General features: G+C 43.5%; 1 protein-coding gene across 1 annotated transcript in view; it reads left to right on the forward strand.

The window, feature by feature from the left end:
- LOC122925641 (cytochrome c oxidase assembly protein COX18, mitochondrial) overlaps nucleotides 1-23,338 on the forward strand; it is a 41,194-nt gene extending 17,856 nt beyond the window's left edge. The window contains exons 5-7 of the mRNA XM_044276990.1: nucleotides 3,988-4,109; nucleotides 18,161-18,268; nucleotides 23,142-23,338. Coding sequence (XP_044132925.1) covers nucleotides 3,988-4,109; nucleotides 18,161-18,268; nucleotides 23,142-23,315 — 404 coding nt within the window. The 3' untranslated portion in view covers nucleotides 23,316-23,338. The remainder of the gene's footprint in view (nucleotides 1-3,987; nucleotides 4,110-18,160; nucleotides 18,269-23,141) is intronic.
- The last annotated feature ends 849 nt before the right edge of the window (nucleotides 23,339-24,187 follow it).

Consider the following 24,187-nt stretch of genomic DNA (forward strand, 5'->3'; position numbering starts at 1 on the left):
GGCTGGGCTAGTTTCCAGCCAGGTGAGGTCAAGTACCGGACCGGAGTTTAAGTGCCGGTCCGGGTTTTGGCAGTACCTGGCTGTCCTTAAATAGGCAGCTGGGCTCAGCAGAGATGTCTCTGTTTTTGGGATCTGAGGCTTTGTGCCTTGCTGAAGGGCTGAGTGCCACATGCTGGGGAAACAGGCCCTCTAAAGCCTGCTGTGGAGTACTGGAGGCAGAACTGCCAGCGAGGTGACTTGTGTTATATGAAATTTCCATTGTGTGTGAATTAACACCTAGACTGCAAAGTTACGTGCCGTTTTGTGCAATTGCCTCAAGTATAAATAAACACTGACGTTTTGAGTTAAGAACTTGTATTTTGCCTCTGTACTGCGCCCGCTTGCCCTATCTACCAGAGCAAAATCCCACAATACACACATGCCAATTTTCTGTTTTCTATTTCCAAACAATATTTTCATTTATATATTTTTCTCATTTCACTTCACCAACTTAGACTATTGTGTTCTGATCCATCACATAAAATTCAGATGAACAAAACATTGAACTTAAGGCCTCATGCACACAATCACGGAACGGCACGGACAGCCATTAATATAACTGTCTATTCTTGTCCGCAAAATGCCAAAACTGTGGCTCTGATGCAGACCAAAACAACGGCCGTGTGCATGAGGCCTTAGGCTGTAATGTAACAAAACCGAAAAAAGCCAAGGGGGGTGACTACTTTTGCAAGGCACTGTACATGTACGGTGCTGGTAGCGAAAGGGTTAACTGTGGAAGATGTAATAAGAATCTTGGATGCAAAGCTCACTTCGCTCATCACTACTGATGGCCTATCCTGAGGATAGGTCATCAGTATTAAACTCTTTTTAAAGTAAACCAATTCTGCTCTTAAGAAATGAAAAGTGTGCTGTGATTGGTTGCTATGGTTTTCTTTTAGACAGTTTTCATTAATCTGCTCCTTAGGTTAGTTTAAAGAGCTGAACCCGGACATACCTCCATTTTCACCCAGGCAGCACCCCTGACTTGAGCATCGGAGCAATTCATACTAAATCGCGCAGGGCAAAGGCATTTTCAGGAGTTCCGGTGATGAACCGGCTGCTCCATGGGGCTGCCAGGAAGCCCAGTGATGTCACTGGCACTGATGGGCGGGCTTTAGTGCTTCCCTAGCCAGTAAAATAGCTAGGGCAGCGGTAAAGCATGCCCATCAGAGCCGGTGATGTCACTGAACACACTGCCGGGCGGAAGCTTCCGCCCGGTAGTGTGTTATTGTAAACAAGAGTCCTTGCCCTGCGTGATCTAGCGCAGCACAAGGGAGCGCATCAGAGCATGAGATCTCCGATTCTAGCATCAGCGGGGCAGCCTGGGTGAAAATATAGGAACCCGGACAACCCCTTTAAACCTGTACACAAAGGGGCAGGTTTAAGATGATGACATTGCAGGAAAAAGCTTTTTGGTGTTGGAATTTACAGGAACATTGTCTGCTGTGAGACATTTTCTGAATAAATTTGGTAAGTGTGCTCCACATAGAAACTGCATTTCAGGTGAAGCAATTTGAAACACTGCCTTTTTATGTCATGGGAAAAGTCTGGGCCACCAGAAACTTTGAGACTTTGGAAGAGAGAGTGAACAGGAGTCAAGCCTTGGACAAGCATTGTTCTAGAAAGTCATCCAGGCTGACTAGGATGGAACTACAAGTGGCACAAACCACTGTATGGTGTAAGATTACAAATTCTTCGGGAGCTGAAACTGGAAGACAAACTGAAACGCTGTGACTTATGCATTGACTTGCAGGGTCGATTGGAGGAGGATGAATTCTCTGACAGGCTGGTGTTCAGAGATGAAGCTACCTTTCACCTCAGTGGTAAGGTCAATCCCCACAATGTTAGAATCTGGGGCTCAGAAAACCCATGTGCCCTTATGGAGCACATGAGGAACTCGGCCAAAGTAAATTTGGGCAAAGTCTACAGTCCCTTCTTTTTTGCAGAGGATACGGTCACTGGCCGCACCTACTTGGAAATGTTAAGGGAATGGCTTATGCGACAGATAAAGATCTGCTAAACGTAGTCTGTCAGCAGGATGGCGCTCCTCATTTCCAGTTGGATGTTTGCCAATACCTGAACTAAACCCTGCCAGAAAGATGGATCGGCAGTGCCAGAATAAATGATTCACCATTGTTGCACTGGCCTCCATGGTCGCCAGATCTCATACCCTGTGACTTCTTTCTATGGGGCTACATCAAGAACTCAGTGTATTTGCCCTCCAGCCACAGGATCTAGATGACCTGAGACGACGTATCCCTGAAAAAGTGGAGTCCACATCTGAGGATATGCTGGCACACATCTGGACAGAACTGGACTTCTGTGTAGACAACTGCCGTGTCACCAACGAACACTTATAGTATATATAAAAAAATGTTGGATAAGATAGTGTGTCTTTTCATGTTAATAAATGTACAGTATGTTGTCTCGAGGCCATAATTTTGCACCATGCTTTTTGAATCGCCTTGTAAATTATGGGATTATGAACAGTACTCATGACTTGTAGGTAACTTTTTAGTGCTACAAAACTATGCATAAATGTTCTCTTTGGAACCCGTAGATGCCTGTATATCTCATGCACTACACCTGTTTGTACAGGGGCCACAAGTAATGTTAGAAAATATATGTGGTTTATTGCAATGTAAGGTTTCAGCCACTAGGTGGAGTTTTTACTTTCTGCTCTGGTTTCCCAGCGTTTCTGTAAGGCCCATACTCTTCTTATCTCAGTGCAGGTACCTTCTGCCTCTTGTGGTTATATCTCATTGTGTTTATTATTTTTGTATTGGTAAAAAGCAGAAATGATTTTTTTTCGCACTTGTAGAGCTGACATTACATTCAGTAGCCAGTTTGTCTCAGACATCGTTGTGTGACCTTTTGAATACACCCATATATCTATACACTACTGTATGTAGACATTTATATATATGTGCCAGCGTATTCCTTAGCTCTGTACAGACATAGTAACCATTCACATCAGTTTATTTCCTCAGTTTTCCTATTTCATATACACTGAGCCAATTTTATATAACTCCAATTAAAATGGAAACTGGAGTACTTGTTGGAAACCCACACAAACACAGGGAGAACATAGAAACTCCCATGCAGGTGCATGCTTGGATTGAAACCAAGGACCCAAGTGATATGCTCCCCACTGAGCCATCATGCTACACTGCATGTCAACACACATATCCGTCCACCGAAAATCCTAATTAAAAGGAAATTAATAATTGATCAGTGACACGTCATCATGAAACTGCTTTGAATTCTATGCATTCATCTCCAGCATCAAGACCACAGTAAAAAAAATAAAAAATAATGCATTTCTTAAAGGGGTATTCACATCTCAGACACTTGTGACTCATTGGCAGGATATGCCATAAATGTCTGATAAATGCAGGTCACACCTCTAGGACCCACATCCATGTCGAGAATAAGGGTCCGGCAATCCCTGTTCCCCTGCTTCCAGGTGGAGAATTAGGTTCCACTTTCAATAATAGGGATGCTGACTGCCATACTAAGGGCTTGTTCAGATGACCGTATGAATGAGTCTGCATCCATTCTGCAATTTTGCGGAATGGGTGTGGACCCATTCATTTTAATGGGACTGCAAAAGATGCAGACAGCACACCGTGTGGTGTCCGCATCCGTGCAATCAGCTATGTGTTTTCCTGGAGCTCCACACAGCACTGGATTAAAGTTTCCGCTACTGCAATTGGGGACAAGAATAGGCATTTTCTATCATAGTGCCGGCCATTTGCGGTCTGTAAATTGCGGAACGCACACAGGCTGGTATCCGGGTTTTGCAGATCTGCAATTTGCTCACCACAAAACTCTACTGTCGTCTGAATGAGCCCTTATGTTGATATTCTGAAACCTTTCCTCTTTTTTTTCTCCAAGTTCAGTTTTGTTCATTGTTACATTCATTCAATTATCACGTGTTCATTTCAGATGAGCTAGTTCACAAGCAACTACAGAATGGGGGAGCACTGTGGTTCCCGGACCTCACCATGCCCGATTCCACTTGGATTCTTCCTGTACTTTTGGGCTCTATCAACTTGCTGCTAGTAGAGGTATGAATAACAACCCATTCAGTGTTTGAGGTGGGTTTTTTCAGTTAGAGCAGGCATGCTCAACCTGCGCCCCTCCAGCTGTTGCAAAACTACAACTCCCATCATTCCCTAACAGCCGACAGCTATCATCCTACAGAAGGGCATCGTGGGAGTTGTAGTTTTACAACAGCTGGAGGGCCGCAGGTTGAGCATACCGGAGTTAGAGGAATTGTTCTTTCATTTTTACACTATTCTACTATTTGTAGTCCACGGGATGGTGAATAAGTGTTTAATCACTGGGGGGGTCCGACTACTGTAACACCCGGTGATCACGAGAAAGGAGGTTTGCAAGTGCTGTTGAGCTGCCCCATGAGAATTGAGCGGTGGTGCACCTGTACGTCCACCGCTCCATTCACTTTTTTGGAATTGCTTCTAGCACTGTACTTGGCAGTCCCATAGAAGTGGATGGAGCGATGGACACCCCTTCAGTGTCGTGGGGCAGTTTAGCGGCATTTGCAGACAACCATTCTCATGATCACTGGAGGTTCCAGCGGTTAGATCCCCAGCAATCAAACATTTATCATTTGGTTAGGGAATAAGTGTTATTAGTGCACAGCCCCTTTAATAATAAATGGCTTCTGTACTTTTAAAACATTTGTCCAGGATTTAAAAAGTCTGTGTTTTCCCACAACTAGCACCACTCTTGTCTATGGGCAGGGTGGTCATAACCCCTGGATACAAGCAGAGTATAATGTGATAAAAAAAAAATTCATCAGGCCAGCAAAGAAGGCGATATGGACAATCACAATACATTAGTAAGAGCCTTGTATTAAAGGGAACCTGTCATCAACTTTATGCTGAACTCACTGAGGGCAGCATAAAATGGTGACAGAAATGCTGATTTCGGCAGTGTGTCAGTCATGAGCTAAAAGTAAGTGGTTGCTGAGAACCATCATCATAATCATTGCAGACTGGGCCTGGATAAGAGTCACATCTACCTGAGAAGAGTCATGGTTATTCCTAATCTCCTGCTCTCCCCGCCCATCTGCGGATGATTGGCAGCTCTTTCCTAGAGATATAGAGAGAAAACTAGGTAGAAGACTGTCAATCATCAGCAGGTGGGCAGGGAGAGCAAGAATTCATGAATAACCAGGACTCTCAGGTGGCCGGGACTCTTTTCCAGGCCCAGTCTGCAATGATTGTGATGTTGGTTCTCGGCAACCACTTACTTTTACCTTATAAATGACAGACCGCTGATATCAACTCGCCTGTCTCTACTTTATACTGCCGTTAGTTTGGACAGCATAAAGGTGATGACGGGTTCCCTTTAACTTTCTCTATATGATAAATGCCATTTTCTGAAGTGAGACACCCCCTTTAGGGTTGTGATGACATTTTCAGTGTGAAATGTTACATTTCACACTACACATCTGGTCTCCCTGAGCCGACTGCTGCTGTGGATGCTGTGTATTGTTCTTGGTACGTAGACTTGGAAATGCACAGCTTGTTCATGCACTTCAGCTTGGGTAGACCAACTATTCTTTTTATACCTCATTACAGCAGGCAAGAAAATGTGAACAATGTGTTTCTCAGAAGCAATTTGTCAGGTGTATCCTGGCTGTTGAGTTGTGGCCTGGAGTCAAGACCATTCTTGGTCACCCCTGGATTTCGATCATACAAACAATACACATCTCTGTTTGTTCACATCTCATAAGATTTCAGCCGGAGGACTGCATGTAGTATAAATCATACGATTGCTTAACATGTTAAATGGGTTATATGGATGGAACAGGAAACTGGAAAAACTCGGGATTGACATGTAATAAACAATAGATAATTGCTTATCTGACAGATACTGCGCCTCTGTCTGCTGCAGCCAATCACTGGCCTTTGGTGATTGATTGCAGCTGCCAAGTGTTGTAGATGTGATGTCAGCGCTGCAGCTGGGAGAACTGGAGCAGTGACATTGGATCTGTCAGGTAAGTGACCATCTTTTCTTTATTACAGGTGAATACCCTGAGTTATACAGTTTCCTCTTGAAACGGGACAGTCCATTTAAAGTACAGAACTCCTTTCAAAGTGGTGAACAGAGGGAAAGTTGTTCATAATTAGGTATGTCCGTCTCCATCTATAGCAGGGGTGCACAACCTCCTGTTGCGGCCCCCGTCTCGCTGGACAGAAACACAGCCGATTGTGCAATCAGCGGTATTTTTTTCCTTGAGCTCCGCACGGCACTGGATTACAGTTTCCGCTACTGTAATCTAGCAGGAGCAGGTCAGGTCCCCAGCGCCTAGTGACAGTGGGGGACTGGAGAAGAAGACAGAAGCAGTTTATTACCGTGTCTCTGAGGCAGTGCAGAGCTTCAGGGTCAGTAGACCTTGATCAGCTCTGCCTTGTACAAAGCCTCACAGGGGGCTGGTTTCCCTTGTACCTGGGGCTCCTGTTGATGCCCCATTCAAGTGGAAATAGTGCAAAATACAAAAAAAATATATATGCCTGTGTCCCCCAAATTATGCAGCAATTTTTTTTCCGAAAACGTGAAAATAAAAAAAAATAAAAAAAAGTGTCGGTGTCCCCCAACAGTCTTTTTGTGACCTATTGGGAAACATATGTGGCAGAAATATATAAAAAAAATATATTAAAAAGAAAAAAAATTCTGAAAATATATTAAAAAGGCCTATGTGCCACATAAAAAAATAATGCAAACATTATTTTGCTAGTCCAACAAATTTTTTTTTACAACCGTATGAATCACCGCATACATTAAATCACAAATAAAGCGACTGTTTATTAAGGCCTTTTTTTCCGGCCCGGTCATTAACCAATTCACATCTGCCCATAGGATATAAACGTCCTATGTGTGGATGTTTATCTTTGAATGGATGTTCTAGAATGTCCATTCAGAGATGGCAACTGCACGCTAATTGAGCAGCTGCCAAGCGGGGGGGCCCGCTTTCAGTGACAGCAGGGCAACCCAGAGAGTTCCCAGGTGTACGTGCCTTCTAAATCGCTGCATACACAGCGCTCAGTGAGCGCTCTGTATATTGATCAGGAAGCGCTATGCGCTTCATGTCCTGGCCCGGTGGTCATGTGACCGCCGGAGTGCAGGAGCTGTCGTGTCTTCCACAGACCTCGATCAGCCCTGCACTGAGGCTGTACAGCGCTGTATGCTGCTGTACAGCCTCTCTGGGGGCTGTATTTCCCCTGTAACTGGGGCTACTATGTCAGCCCCAGTTACACGAGAAATCAATAGTTAAAAAATAAAATGTGAAGTTATATGTCCCCCAGAGGTCTTGTATGAACTTGTATAGGGGACGCAAAGTGTAAAATAAAAATAAATAAATGAAGTGTTTAAAAAATAAATAGATAAAGGTTTTACATGTAAAAAAAAAAATCCCCAATTAAGTAATAAAAAAAAAATGTTAAAAATAGAAAATAAATAAATAAAATAGACATATTTGGTATTGCAGCGTCTGTAACGACTGGCTATATAAAAATATCACATGATCCACCTCGTCCGATAAACACCATAACAAAAAAAAACGGTGTCAAAAAAAACATTTTTGTCACCTTACATCACAAAAAGTGCAACTGTAAGTGATCAAAAAGGCGTATGTCCCACAAAATGATACCAATAAAACTGTCGCCTCATCCCGCAAAAAATGAGCCCCTACATAAGAAAATCGCTCAAAAAAACAAACAAACAAAAAAACTATAGCTCTCAGAACATGGAGACATGGTTTCAAAAATGCTATTATTGTGTTAAAGTGAAATAAATTAAAAAAGTATACATATTAGGTATTGCCGCGTCCGTAACAACCAGCTATATAAAAATATCACATGACCTAACCCCCCAGGTGAATACCGTTAAAAATAAAATTAATGTGCCAAAAAAGCCATTTTTTTGTCACCTAACATCACATAAAATGCAACACCAAGCGATCAAAAAGGCGTATGCCCCCCAAAAGAGTGCCAATCAAACCGTCACCTCAAATCAAATCAAAAAATAAAAAAGCTATGGCTCTCAGACTATGGAGACACTAAGAAATCATTTTTTTTTTGTTTTAAAAATGCTATTATTGTGTAAAACTTAAATAAATAATAAGTATACATATTAGGTATTGCCACTTCACCTAACCCCTCAGGTGAACGCTGTAAAAATAAATAAATAAAAACTTTGCTAAAGCAACCAATTTTTTGGTCACCTTGCCCCATAAAGTGTTATAATGAATGATCAAAAAATCATATATACCCAAAAATGGTACCAATAAAAACGTCAACTCTTCCTGCAAAAAACGAGCGTTCAGAAAATAGAATCACAAACATAATTTTTTTTTTTTAAATGCTTTATTATGTAAAACTGAAAAAAAGAAAGTAAACATATTTGATATCATTGCGTCCATACTAACCTGCTCTATAAAAATAGCACAGGATCTACTGTCAGATGAATGTTGAAAAAAATAAAAACCGTGCCAAAACAGCAATTTTTTGGGTTACCTTGCCTCACAAAAAATGCAATATAGAGCAATTAAAAATCATATATGCTCCAAAATAGGACCAATAAAAACTGGTCACCTTATCTCTTAGTTTCCAAAATGGTGTCACTTTTTTGGAGTTGCTACTGTAAGGGTGCATCAGGGGGGCTTCAAATGGGACATGGCATCTAAAAACCAGTTCAGCAAAATATGCCTTCCAAAAACCATATGGTGCTCCTTTTCTTCTGCTCCCTGCCGTGTGCCCTTACATAAGTTTACAAACACATGTGGGGTGTTTCTGTAAACCGCAGAATCGGGGTAATAAATATTGAGCTTTGTTTTGCTGTTAACCCTCGATGTGTGAAAAAAAATGAATTAAAATGGAAAATCTACCCAAAAAGTTAAATTTAGAAATGTCATGTCATCTCCATTTTCCTTTAATTCTTGAGGAACACCTAAAGGGTTAACAAAATTAGTAAAATCAGTTTTGAGTAACTAGAGGGTAGTAGTTTCTACAATGGGCTCATTTATGTGGGGTTTCTGTGACTGACGAGACCAATCTCGCCACATTGCATTGGATAAGCCTGGTTGCCCGCCTGCTTCCTTTAGACTATGGCCCCATGTTGAAACGCTTGATTTTCCCCTGCAAAGACATGAAAGCCTGGTAGTTTGGTACTTGCCCTATGTGAACAGTGATACCCCAGATAGCTATGCCATGGAGCCCATTCGGATAACAAGACTATGTGAAAGACTTTGGCTCCATGGCGATTCTCCTGTATTCGTGTAGTCTGAGTGCCATTCACCTAATAATATGCACTCAGACCTGAGCTATCTGGGGATATGTCAAATGTCTATGTTTTATGCAATAGCTGCACAGTTAAATATTTTTATGTCTCTTATTGCCTTTTGCTACCGTGTCCTTAATGGAGTTTTGCCTCTGCCCTTGGAGATAAATTGGATTACTTCCCAATTGTCTCCAGGACAGAAGTCATTGTGTAAAACTGTGTATTCTCCTGCCTGTGATAATTACATTAACCCATTGTGTAAGGTAATTGTATCACAGGCAGAGGGGAGGATTTTGTGTGGGAGTGTCTGAGTGTATTGTATGTGGTTACTGGTTGCTTTACAAAGCCCTGTGGGTGGTACTAATGTGTAAGAATTGTTATACAAGAACAATAAACACACAGCTCTGGCTGTCCACTGCTTGACCCTCAACACAGAGCCTCATCTCGTTCTTGGGGGGATTCACTGTATGCTCTTAGAGACTGATCGCTAGTAGTGTAAGCCGCTTGGGTGCGTTTCCTTTTCGTCTGCTAGCAGCTATTTGTGAGGTTCCGTTCGGGAGTTTGGAGTGCTATGCTGTATTCCGTTCGGGAGTTTGGAGCATTCCCTTCTCTGCCGTTCAGGAGTTTGGTGTTCTGTAAGTAGCTGTGCCTGTAGCTCTGGAAGGGGAAGATCACCTAAACGATTTTAACCCCTTTTATGCCCGGGGTGCCGTAACAATTGGTGGCAAGCGGCGGGATCGTTCCCACAGCCAGAAGGACAGCTACAGGAGACACCATTCCATGGATTTTACAATTTGAGGGCAACGCAAGTCCTAGTACAGCGACCCTGAAGGCACCAGAATGGAACCAGCAGTGGAGTACAATGAGGGTGTCATGGATGACCGAGATGCAATAAGGAAAGTCATCTGGTACCAGGCACTGGGTATGGAGGAGTACCAGCAGTTGCGGAAGCGAGTAGCCCTGTGGATGCACTTCCTGGGAGAGCAGCCCCTGGAGGAATGGGTGATGGAACTGGAACACTTAGAATGGCAGGGGATGTGGCTGGAAGATGCCTACCAGGAGCTCTGGTGGTATGGGGCACAGTACCTGCCCTGGACAGCCGAGCATGACAAGCCAGAGGGAGAGGAGTTGGATGGCCCTGGCTTGTTATGGGAGACTTTCTCAGAGCTGGAGTTTGGGAGCCCTACACAAGCCCGGTTCAGGGACCTCTTTGAGTGGCGGGAGAGCAGGTATGACTGGGACGACACTCACAAAAGTGAGCAAGACTTGGTGACCCGGGAGCTGGAACAGGACTACCAGCAGCTGTTCCACTCTAGTGAGAGGGCTCAGCGAGAGAGCAGAGTGTCAGACCCAGGTCCAGAGCCCTTCAGCTGGGAGGATATTGTGGAGGTTTACTGGGAAGAACCCCAGGTGGCCGGTGGAAGTGGGACAGAGGTCTCTCCACTGGTCCTGCAGGGAATTGGGAGCCCAATCTCCATTCCCCAGCAGCAGGCTGAGTTACAGGGGGCAGAGACAGTCGGTCCTGTCCCCCAGCGGCAGAGTGTCCTACAGGGAATAGAGAGCACAGTCTCCTTGCCCCAGCAATAGGACACTGTATTGGGAGCGGAGACAGTCGGTCTTCTTCCCCAGAGGCTGGAAGTATGTATGGGAGAGGAGCTTGTTACCCCCCTCTCCCCATTGGCAGTGTGATTTGCAGGGAATTGGGAGCACAGTCTCCATCTCCCAGCGGCAGGCTGAGTTACAGGGGGCAGAGACAGTCGGTCCTGTCCCCCCAGCAGAAGATTGAGTTGTTTGGAATTGGGAGCCCAGTCTCCATCACACAGCAACAGAAGGATTTGTTGGGAATTGGGAGCCCAGTCTCCATTCCCCAGCGGCACCTTCACATACCAGGGGGAGACAGTAAGCCCCACAACCGTGCAGATGGGACTGTGGTCTCTGCACTCACAGCACAGGGGGGTAGGGAGAGTCGGTCCTGTCCCCCAGCAACAGGGCTGTTTAGCCAAAGGGGAGACAGTCGGTCTCCCCCCAAAGCAGCGTGGTGGTTTATCTAAAGGGGAGACAGTCGGTCTCCCCCTCCAACAACCAGGCTTCTTCCGTGGTAGCGCTGGCACCAGGGCAAAGTACTGCTGGTCTCTGCCCACTCAGCAACCCACCAAGGCAGTCTACCAGTCCCCCACACAGCTGTGGTGAGGCACCTGGATATGAACAGGTTTCTCCCTTGCTCAGGTGTAGTACCCATTTATTGTGGGTGGGATGTACTGCTGTTTCTGTTTTGTGGGTGGGCTGCTGGACTAACAAAGGCACTGACTGGCAGGAAGTCAGATACCCTGTTAGTCTGTTTGGAAAAGGGGAGAGATGTGGCGAGACCAATCTTGCCACATTGCATTGGAGAAGCCTGGTTGCCCGCCTTCTTCCTTTAGGCTGGGTTCACACCTGAGCGTTTTACAGCGCGTTCCTACGCGCTGTAAAACGCTCAACAAGGAGAAACCAATGATTCCCTATGGGAATGGTTCGCACTTGGGCGTTTTACAGCGCGTACGATCGCGCTGTAAAACGCCCGACGCTCCAAAAAGTACATGAGCGACTTTTGGGGCGTTTGTGGCCATAGGACACTGTAGTGAATCACACAAACGCGCGTCAAACGCGCGTTTACTATTACAAAAACGCGCATAAAAATGCGCGTCAAAAACGCGCGTAAAACGCGCGTTTGCGCAACGCTCAAGTGTGAACCCAGCCTTAGACTATGGCCCCATGTTGAAACGCTTGATTTTCCCCTGCAGAGACATGAAAGCCTGGTCGTTTGGTACTTGCCCTATGTGAGCAGTGATACCCCAGATAGCTACAGTATGCCATGGAGCCCATTCAGATAACAAAAGCCTATGTGAAAGACTTTGGCTCCATGGCGATTGTACTGTATTCGTGTAGTCTGAGTGCCATTCACCTAATAATATGCACTCAGACCTAAGCTATCTTTTTAACCAGTTCCTTCAGCATGACCCCCTAAAACAGAAGACATATCAGCGCTGAAGACAGTTATTGGCTGGAGAGGTGTATGTGACAGCACGCCAGATGTAAACGGTGCTAGGACTAGAAGATGGAGAGAGCGGGGGTAGCGCAGAGGACCAGAACAGTGGGAAGCAGGTAAGTATAAATGTACTGTTTCAAGGACCATGAGTGTTAAAAAATTTTTTACTGGGAAATCCCTGTAAGCCTCTATTAGGGCTCATGTACACAAACGTATTATTTTTTTTTGTGTCCATTCTGTTTGTTTTTTGCGGCCTGTATGCGGAACCATTCACTTCAATGGGTCTCCAAAAAAAAAACGACATGACTGTGGGCATTCTGTTTCTGTATGTCCACATGACTGTTGCGCAAAAAAGATAGAACATTTCCTATTCTTGTCCATTTTGCGGACAGGCATTGTTACAATGGTTCTGCAAAAAAAAGGGATACAATACGGATGTCACAGGAACGTCATCCGTATTTTTTGCGGACTGCAAAATACATACGGTCCTGTGCATAAGCCCTTACGCTGCACAATATTCGGGCAATTACTGGGAACAAGTGCTCATTCTGGTCCGTGAAATTGTGCCGCTGATCAGCCGATAATCGAGCAATCACTTGTTTGTCAGCTGATCTGCATATTTTATCAGGATGAAAGATAGTTATCGACAGAACGTCTCTCCTTGTAATCAGGACTGTGCTGCCCATAATCAGTAGAACTGAATGAGGTTGGAATGACTCTAGTAGTGATCATTCCTGTGTAATAGGCCGATGCAAACGAGCACCGATCAACTTTTTTTTTTTTGCGCCCAGCTTGAAACAGAGCAATGTGACAGTGCGGACCCCAAAAAAGGTTGTGCACCCCTATAGCATATTATTGGAGTTGTCAATCCACTCCTCAGTATTTGTAGTAATCATCCTCTGTACAAGTAAGGCCCCATTCACACGTCCGCAATTTCGTTCCGCATTTTGCAGAACGGAATTGCGGACCCGTTAATTTCTATGGGGCAGCACAATGTGCTGCCTGGATACGGACTTGCGACCCACACTTCCGGGTCCGCAATTCCGTTCCCGAAAAAAATAGAACATGTCCTATTCTATTAGTGCCGGCAATGTGCGGTCCACAAAATGCGGAACGCACACTGCTGTTGTCCGTGTTTTGCAGATCCGCAAAACACGTTACGGACATCTGAATGGAGCCCAATGAAGAGGCTCATATACAAACCTAAGGTGATTTTTCAAAACTGGTGTAAAGTAGAACTGGCTTAGTTGCCCATAGCAACCAATCAGATTCCACCTTTCATTTTGCTATGGACAACTAAACCAGATTTTCCACACCAGTTTTGATAAATCTCCCCCAATATGTGTGTCAAAAAAGTATTGTGACAAGTTTTACCTTTCTTCGCCAAAAGTATTGCACATGTGAAGCTGTACTCATGAACACATGTATGATCGTATAGTGTATTTTTATAACTGTGTTACAGATTCATGCGCATCACAATAAATATTCTTGACCTGTTTCACAGAAGTGGCCTTTTTATTCCTCATTCACGTGATGAAATCCGCGATAAGATGGTCAGCGATGCATTCGTAAAGATGTCCGTGTAAGATCCGTTTTTTGCTCTCCATGTGATAACCATGTTTCATGGACACAGCAGAGCTGAAAATTGATTTTCACAGCATCTCCTCCTAATGGTCTGCGAAGCACGGATGACATCCGTGTTGCGTCCGGGTTTTTCACGGAACCATAGACTATAATGTGTGTGATGGATCCGTGAACACAGACAAAATAGGGCTTGCTTCTGTGCTAAAACCACAGAGCTACAGACCGTGCTAAAACACTGATGTGTGAATACACATTAAAATGAATGGGTACATGAGCTCTCCGTGGAGAACGCGTACAGCACACCTCCGTGAATCACTGACGTGTGAATAAGGCATTACTAAGGGTTATCTAGTTTAGAAAACGCATATAAACTAGAATTCGGATGTTCATAGAGGGGGAAGGTCACATGTTTAGGATCTTCATCTCTTGGCCAGAGTGGTTACGAAGAGAGTCCCTCGCTCTGGAGAACCCGGTAACTCATTGATTTTAATGAGCATTATGTAATGCTCACTTTCTCCTGTGGTGGCACTGCAGAAAAATTACCGGTAAGCACTTTCTGCAAGTTTCTCCACATACAACAGCTGATCATTGGGGGTCCCAGTAAGGGGTCACTTTATGATCTTCATATAGTCAAGGGACAATTCATAATGACTAGGGATTGTCCAAAGCGACCAACGTATCAGTTTCCCAACAGATAACGGCACACTCCTGGGTGCCCCAGCAGAGTCATACTTAATGAGCTGCTTTTTATCAAGGGTTGCTTCTAACAAGTACTGAGGGGCAGATTTATCAAACTGGTGTAAAGTAGAACTAACTAAGGCTACTTTCACACCAGTGTTTTTACTGGATCCTGCAGGGTCCAGCAAAAACTCTTCCGTTACTGATAATACAACCATCTGCATCCGTTCTGAACGGATCCGGTTGTATTCTCTCTAACATTATGAAGACGGATCTGTCATGAACTCCATTGAAAGTCAATGGGGGACGGATCAGTTTTCTATTGTGGCAGATAAAACAAATCCTCTTAAACAGTTTCCCAGGACGGAAAGCAAAATACAACATGTTGCGGTTTGCTCTCCGGTCTGGGAACACAACTAAACAGAACGGAATGCATTTTGGAGCATCCCGTTCACTTCAGTTTTGTCCCCATTGACAATGAATGGGGACAAAATGAAAGCCTTTTTCTCCGGTATTGAGCCCCTATGACGGAACTTAATACCGGAAAACTTAAATGGTAGTGTGAAAGTAGCCTTAGTTGTCGATAGTACCAATCAGATTCCACCTTTCATTTTCCAGAGGAGCTGTCCAAAATAAAAGGTGTCATCTGTTTGGCTGCTATGGGCAACTAAGCCAGTTCTACTTTACACCAGTTTGATAAATCTCCCCCAGAGTGTCCAAAGTAGAGAGCCCCTTTGTTTTATTTTTACACTGTTGTATAATAAATGAGCAGCTGATCCCTGGTTGCTGTGGGCAAAAAGGCCTCTTTATGAGGGATGGTTTTAACTCACAAGTTTTCATACCTTGTTGGTGCAAACTACTTACTGGTTATAGTAGTTGTGCCTATGCTAAGCTGCTGAGGGCTCTAGGCAGGGGCTGGAAATATAGAACATTTTTTTGGAGCTTTCATTATCAGGAGTAGTGTGAATATGGACTTCTTTTCTGCTAGGTTCTATTCCTTAAAGGGAACATGTTGCATGCAACCACCCCCAAACGGCCTCCAGTATCTGATGGAGGTCTTGGTCCTGTCTCCAGTGGTCCTCTTTTTATGTCCCATCATTATGTCATTCATGTAAAAAAACAAAAAAACTTTTTTAATGTATATGTAAATGAGCCGATTCAAGTCAAGGATATGGGCAGCTTACCACACAAGTTAAAGAGATTGTCTCACCAGGATTTTGCCTCCAGAGATGTTCCAATATGCACGTTGGTCTCCTTGATTACATTTTAAATATTCCAGGCTTATTGCTATCTATGAAATATGCATAAGAAAGGGACCAATGAAGACAGCATCAAGAACTTCATCAGGTACTGGGGCTGTTTGGCCGGGGTCCACCGACGTATTTTCCAAATTATGCCCTGTGCAACACCAAAATGAGTTAATAGTGTGAATACCGCTAGATCGATTTAGCACTCATGCGATAATTATACTCGCAAGCAGGTTTAAGGCACATCAATTAAAGTCAGGCTTTCTCTCCCTCTGTATCCAGTCTGTGTCCCGTCATGCAAACAGTGCTCAAGAATTTCGATAAAACTAGCGAATAATCACTGATAAAAGTCCAATATCCTCAAGCCGCCCGACGCGGCTTTTGCTCCTATGGCTTCATCAGGGGCGTAATCCTCTTCCTTACTCATGACCTTTTAACCCTAGTTACCCCTCCCCCTTCGGACATCCTCCATATATTAGATTTGCACTGTGAGAGGTAGGCGTATAAAAGGTGGGATAGAAGATAAATGCTGATATAAGGTGGAAAAATGAAACTGTGTGTTTTAGTATAATTGTTTTATGAAGTATTTTATGGATTATAATTATTTTATAAATAGTTTTATGGAATTTCGATGTCTGAAGGGGGAGTGGTAACTAGGGTTAAAAGGTCATGAGTAAGGAAGAGGAGTACACCCCTGATGAAGCCATAGGAGCGAAACCCGCGTCGGGCGGCTTGAGGATATTGGACTTTTATCAGTGATTATTCGCTAGTTTTATCGAAATTCTTGAGCATTGTTTGCATGACGGGACACAGACTGGATACAGAGGGAGAGAAAGCCTGACTTTAATTGATGTGCCTTAAACCTGCTGGAGCTTGTGATTATAATTATCGCATGAGTGTTAAATCGATCTAGCGGTATTCACACTATTAGTGCATTTTGGTGTTGCACAGGTTGTAATTTGAAAAATACGTCTGAGGACCCCGGTCTTCCTGTATGGTGGTAAGAGTGAATACACCTGGATTCTGAGAGGAGAAAAACGTGTGGTCTCATCTGTTTATTTGCGCTACATGTGAACTGGACCCACATCACTCTGGAGACTCTCTGCACGTTCCATCTAGTAACGGACTGGAAGTAATTTTATTGTATATACTGGGGCTGTTTGGACGGCAAAGAGCATGTGATTGGTTTATTTTAAAGGGGTTATGCCAATATGCCATGAATGATGTAAAAAATGAAAATCGGACATCATATAGTACATGACAATAGTCTTCTAGGAAAGCTAGAACCAGCCCTGTACCTCACATGGATCCAGAGATCTCCCCATTCATTGCTCTGCTAGATTTATATCAAGCTGGCCGCTCAGGGGGAGTGTCGTTACTACTGCAGCTCTCTCCCTGTAACTGTTACAGCTTCAAGCTGAACATATGGCTGGTACCAGTTCAAGATATAAACTGTGTGTGTGCGACCTCCTCAGTGAGGGGGACAAGATATAAGGAAAAGAACAGTAGGTGGCGCAGTACAGATACATTTTATTGAATAGCTCATTGGGTATACGAATTTTTAATGACATGCAATTAGTAAAAAAAAAAACTATACAGGTCCAGGTACTGGTTTAAAAAATGTAGAATGTGTTTCGTGGCACAACCTCTGGAGGTGAAGCTTCACTGTGAAGTGCTCTCTATTTTGAGCAGCACCACAGCCCCTCCTCTCTCTTCTGAGTGGCAGCTGTAGCCTCAATCCAGGGCACCGCTAGCTGTACCTGTCAGAATAAAAGTTCATATTCACACTTCTCCTGATAATAAAAGCTTCACAAAAGGCATATTTGTCCTGCTATATCCTCACCCCCTACCCAGTGTTCTCAGCAGTTCAGCAAGGTAAAAACTGCTGACACACACCCTATAAATCGCATGAATAAATTCAAAACTGTAATGCAGCACTTCAATATAAAGAACATATGAGAGCTGGGGAAGGTGTGAAACCTGGCTTAAATGATAAAGGTTAAAACAATGGAAACTTGTTTGGTTTGGGTAGACAGATAACTTGGGGAGAGAGATGGTTAGGCTGTCTGGACCAAATGGCATGAACTAAGTGAAGCTGCATTTGATGGGCATTTTTGATCCAATCTGTGTAGTTCTGTACTGCTTTTCTGTGGTACTTTTCATCTCCGTATCTGCAGGCTCATGAGCCCTAAAAGCCATGCAGATTATGCCAATTTATATTGCATAATGAATCAGTGTGCCATTTCTAAACAGTCCCATTTGCTTCACCTCCAAACAGATGTTTGCCTTGCGGACGATGGAGCTGTCTAGATTTCAGAAATACCTAACCAACATTATTCGAGGAATTTCTATTATAATGATTCCTGTTGCTGCCAGTGTTCCCTCAGTAAGTAACTGACTTTCCTGCAGATTTGTGCATCTTGATTAAAATGAGTGTCTTTATAGAAAGCATCCATTATGATTGGCCTATGTGTTTTTCCCTCGCTCTTTTTTATTTCTCTTAAAGTGGATCTGTTCAAAGCTGTTCGCTATTTAATTTCTCCTATACAGCAAGTTTCTCTCTTGCAAGAATGCACGGGAATCGTTGGACAGAGGTTCCCGATACATTGTTTTAGTCTCTGAAGAGAGCAATGTGTTCAGAACATGTAGCAGTCTCAGAGGAGTCATATCCCAAGGGATTATCTAGGAATTTGAAATTGATGGCCAACTTCCGGCACCCTCGCTAAATCAGCTGTTTAACAGAATTGTTGCACTTAAAGGGCATTTATGACAGATTATATATGCTAAAACTGTCCGATAGTTGTGGGTCTCAAGAATGGGGCCCTGTCTTTTGGCAGTGAGCATAGTGGTGGCTGCACCATTCAATTAATGTCCGATAGGTGTTGGTCCAACAATCTCGAGAATGGGGCCCTTTTTTTTTGGGCTGCAGCGAATGGTGGCAGATTCACTCAATGTGCGATAGGTGTGGGTTCCAAATGACCTGACCAGCAGGTTCCCCACTAATCTAAAATTGATGGCCTATCCTAAGAATAGGTCAATAGATTAGTAGGGCTCCTGCTGATCAGCAAATGTAAAATTGTTGGCCATCTTAAGAATAGGCCAATAGATTAGTGGGAGTCCTGCTGATCAGTAAAAAATAATAATTTTTTATTGCCCCAAAAGCCACAACAACCCACTCTGTGAGGGAGAGAGAAGGAAAAAAGAAAGTGAACCCTTTCAATCCCAATGGCGTCCAAATTCTGGGCCACAACTTTAAGTTGGTTCTTAGTTAAAAAGGACCTGTTACTTCTCCTGATATGTCTGTATTGGTAACTACTTGCATTTCCCATGAAATAACAAATCTGGAGATTTGTTTCTTATGACTCTATTCAGTGCCATTCTTATTCCTGCTAGAAGTTTATAGATAAAGGTACATGTGGGAGTTACCAGCTGGGGGTGTGTTCCTGCCAAGTTGGTTACTGGCAGCACTGATTGGATAGTGCAATGACCCCCCCCCCCCAACTAGTAACACCCATCTGTACCTTTATCCATAAACATCTAGCAAGAATAGTAGAAGTATAGCACAATATAGTCCTAAGAATAGATGCTCCAGTATTATTGCATGTCGAATGCAAGTAGCTACTAAAACAGACATGTCAGGGGCAGTGACAAGTTCTCTTTAAAAAAAAAAAAAAAAAAAAAAAAATATTAAAATAAAAATTCTAATTTTTTATTCTTTCGACTAGTTCTTCCAAATCACTTATATAAGGGATTTTCTTGGAGCCCAAAATCCTAATAATTACAATCTTTGCCATAAGGATGAGTGCTCTCTTTTCACCTGTGACTGCTAAATCGCTCAATTCACTCAGAATTACCATCTCAAAAGAGAGTGGAGAATTGCAGTGGATATAAAAAGTCTACACCTGTTAAAATGTCAGGTTTCTGTGCTGTAACAAAAATGAGACAAAGATAAATTATTTCAGAACTTTTTCCACCTTTTAATGTGACCTATAAACTGTACCACTCAATTGAAAAACAAACTGAAATCTTTAAGGTGGAGGGAAGAAAAAAAAAAGCTAAAATAATGTGGATGCATAAGTGTGCACACCCTCTAATAACTGGGGATGTAGCTGTGTTCAGAATTAAGCAATCACATTCAAAATCATGTTAAATAGGAGTCGGCCATCATTTAAAGTGCCTCTGATTAACCCCAAATAAAGTTCAGCTGCTCTAGTTGGTCTTTCCTGAAATTTTCTTAGTCTCATCCCACAGCAAAAGCCATGGTCCACAGAGAGCTTCCAAAGCATCAGAGGGATCAGTGAGGAGAAGGGTACAAAAGAATTTCCAAGGCATTAGATATACCATGGAACACAGTAAAGACAGTCATCATCAAGTGGAGAAAATATGGCACAACAGCGACATTACCAAGAACTGGACTTCCCTCCAAAATTTATGAAAAGACGAGAAGAAAACTGGTCTGGGAGGCTGCCAAGAGGCCTACAGCAACATTAAAGGAGCACCAGGAATATCTGGCAAGTACTGGCTGTGTGGTACATGTGACAACAATCTCCCGTATTCTTCATATGTCTGGGCTATGGGGTAGAGTGGCAAGACGAAAGCATTTTCTTACGAAGAAAAACATCCAAGCCAGGCTACATTTAGCAAAAACACATCTGAAGTCTCCCAAAAGCATGTGGGAAAAGGTGTTATGGTCTGATGAAACCAAGGTTGAACCTTTTGGCCATAATTCTAAAACAACACTGCACATCGCCAAAAGAACACCATACCCAGAGTGAAGCATGGTGGTGGCAGCATCATGCTTTGGGGCTGTTTTTCTTCAGCTGGAACTGGGGCCTTAGTTAAGCTAGAGGGAATTATGAACAATTCCAAATACCAGTCAATATTGGCACAAAACCTTCAGGCTTCTGCTAGAAAGCTGAACATGAAGAGGAACTTCATCTTTCAGCATGACAACGACCCAAAGCATACATCCAAATCAACAAAGGAATGGCTTCACCAGAAGAAGGTTAAAGTTTTGAAATGGCCCAGCCAGAGCCCAGACCTGCATCCGATTGAAAATCTCTGGGGTGATCTGAAGAGGGCTGTGCACAGGAGATGCCCTCGCAATCTGACAGATTTGGAGTGTTTTTGCAAAGAAGAGTGGGCAAATCTTGCCAAGTGAAAATGTGCCATGCTGATAGATCCATACCCAAAAAGACTGAGTGCTGTAATAAAATCAAGAGGTGCTTCAACAAAGTATTAGTTTAAGGGTGTGCACACTTATGCAACCATATTATTTTATTTTTATATTTTTTCTTCCCTCTACCTAAAAGATTTCAGTTTGGTTTTTCAATTGAGTTGTACAGTTTATAGGTCACATTAAAGATGGAGAAAGTTCTGAAATGATTTATCACGGAAACCTGACATTTTAACAGGGGTGTGTAGACTTTTTATATCCACTGTACTTTCTGTCTTAGGCCTCTTTCACACGAGCGTGACGGTTTGACTCCGGATGCGTTCAGGGTGCGTTTGGTGAAAGTCGCACAATTTTGCAAGCAAGTTCAGTCAGATTTGTCTGCGGTTGCATTCAGTTTTTTTCCACGCGGGTGCAATGTGTTTTGATGCGTTTTTCACGCGCATGATAAAAAAACTGAAGGTTTACAAATAACATCTCTTAGCAACCATCAGTGAAATACGCATTGCATTCGCACTTGCTTGCGGATGCAGTCCGTTTTTCACTGAAGCCCCATTCGTTTCTATGGGGTCAGGGCTGTGAGAATAAAGAACATGGCGCGTTTTTCACACAACGTATAACTGATGCATGAAAAAAGAAAAAATGCTCACGTACACAGACACATTGAAATGAATGGGTCAGAATTCAGTGTGGGTGCTATGCATTCACGTCAGGCATTGCGCCCGCATGGAAAACTCGCTTGTGTGAAAGGGGCCTTAGTGTTTAACGTTGATATTACCTCCGACCAGTATTATGCTTGAAATCTGCCACCTCAGGAGAGCATCATAGGCAAACAGCCTCTTCCCTTAGTATGAACCTATATAGAGATGCCAGGGTGTAATATAAACAATGTACAGTATTAGGGCTCATGCACACGAACGTATTTTCTTTCCGTGTCCGTCCTGTTTTTTTGCTGACTGTATACGGAACCATTTATTTCAATGGGTCCGCAAAAAAACGGAAGTTACTCCGTGTGCATTCCGTTACCATATGTCTGTTCTGCAAAAAAATAGAATATGTTCTATCATTGTCCGCATTACGGGCAAAGATTGTACTGTTCTGTTAGGGGCCAGCTGTTCCGTTCTGCCAAATACTGGCTGCACACAGACGTCATCTGCATTTTGGGGGGATCCGTGTCTTGCAGACAATACATACAGTTGTTTCCTATATTGATGACCTATCCTCAGATCAGGGTGTCTGACGCCTGGCACCCCCGCCCATCAGCTGTTTTAAGAGAATGCAGCACTAGTGTGGGTGCTGCCTTCTCTTCACTGTTTACCTGCGAGCAGGTGTAATTACAGCTCCTCCGTCCCCACTCACTTCAATGGGACATAGCAGATGGAATGAAACAGCTCCTTCCCATTGAAGTGAATAGGGACGGAGGAGCTGTAATTATACCTGCTCGCTGTCAACATTGCAGCGGCGAAGAGAAGGCAGTGCTCATCATACGAGCGCTGCTCTTTCATCAAACAGCTGACTTGCAGGGGTCCCGGGAGCCCCACTGATCAGATACGGATGACGTATTCAGAAGATAGGTCATCAGTATTAAAATTACAGAAATCCCCTTTAATGTTACAGACTCCATCTTGTATTTGAACAAACTTTTCCAAACGTCTTAAGGACATTCCAGTACAGGGTGTGGGAAGGGGGTGGTGGGCTACAAGACTTGTTTAGATTGCCAGGGCCTAAGGCCAGACAGACCCTGTCCACACATTTTATTATAGCTTGCACTATCCTGACGTGAACTGTAATCTGATTGGATCAGTGTCTTATACCATAATCATCTGATTTGCTGTGTGTTTTCTTCTTTATGCATAAAAAAAACAATGAGAAAGGGGAAACCTGGACTATACTGTACACCCAGTCAGTGTGGTCTTACATCCCCCGGCTGCTGAATCAGTTGATCCTCGACAACTTAATTTTTATCAGAGGAAGCTACTCTAACATTTGTAAATAAGCAATTAATGTGGATATAAGATTTATCAAGGATTTTAGCAGCAAATTTCTCTTAGACAAAGGCTTTTATTGTATTTTTATTTTTTTGCAGAGCATGGCACTCTATTGGGTTTCGTCCAGTTTTGTGGGTCTAGTCCATAATCTGTTCCTCCGTTCTCCAGCGGTACGCCGCCTCTTCCGGATTCCACGCACAAAGTCGGATTCTGACAACCCTTATAAAGACCTACTGGCTGCATTTGTAGCAAAATACATCCAAAAGAAATAAAATTTTTGTAATGTCATTTATTTCAGTCCACAAAAATACACCTTGTCGAAGTCTCTCCTTATTTCACTCTCTTGCAAACAATATCTCATGTAACCGATGATACATACTAACTGAAACTCTCCACTTTACATCTTTTTGTACCCATGCCATTTTATTTTACAGTTTAATATACTGTCCTTTAATAAAAAGGATGAATAATTAGAAAATAACAGTGCTGTTATCAAAACTAAGGCTACTCTCAAACTAGCAGCAGGTTTGCCGTGCTGCGGCCGGACCTCCGTCCCGCCCCCGTTATAGTGAATAGGGCCGGAGCGGACTTCCGGCGGCACATGTGCACTAGCGGCAGCATGGATCTGGCAGGCTGTTTACCCACTGCCGGAGAAGGCTAGTGTGAAAGTAGCCTAAATCACATATCTAATATCTACAATATCTATCGGGCAAGCACTATAATAATAATCTTTATTCATATAGTGCCAACATATGTGTCACGAGGGTGTCAAGAACCACGCCTGACTCCGTTATACCTGGGGTCAGGAAGTCGCAGCGGTTGGCTGCTCGCTCTATGTAGTAAGATAGGGCTGTTTCTTTATGGTAGCTTTCTGGGTTTGCTTTGCAACCCTTTTGGCTCACTCAGGGATTCGTAGCTCCTTCTCCTCAGCTGTTCCTTGTCCAGCACTCCCAACCTCCTTATATTCCCCTCTCCCACTTCTCTGGTTGCCAGATATAGAGCTTCCTGCCTGGACTGCTATACTGACCCACTGGAGCTGTGTTGCTGCGCTCCCTGGTTGTTGTTCCAGAACGTTACCCTCCGGATCCCTGTTGGGCCTTTGTGGTCTGCTGTTGTCGCCCACCTGGGATTATATGTTTGTATT

Source organism: Bufo gargarizans, chromosome 1 (assembly GCF_014858855.1).
Source record: "Bufo gargarizans isolate SCDJY-AF-19 chromosome 1, ASM1485885v1, whole genome shotgun sequence".
Classification (NCBI taxonomy): Eukaryota; Metazoa; Chordata; class Amphibia; order Anura; family Bufonidae; genus Bufo; species Bufo gargarizans.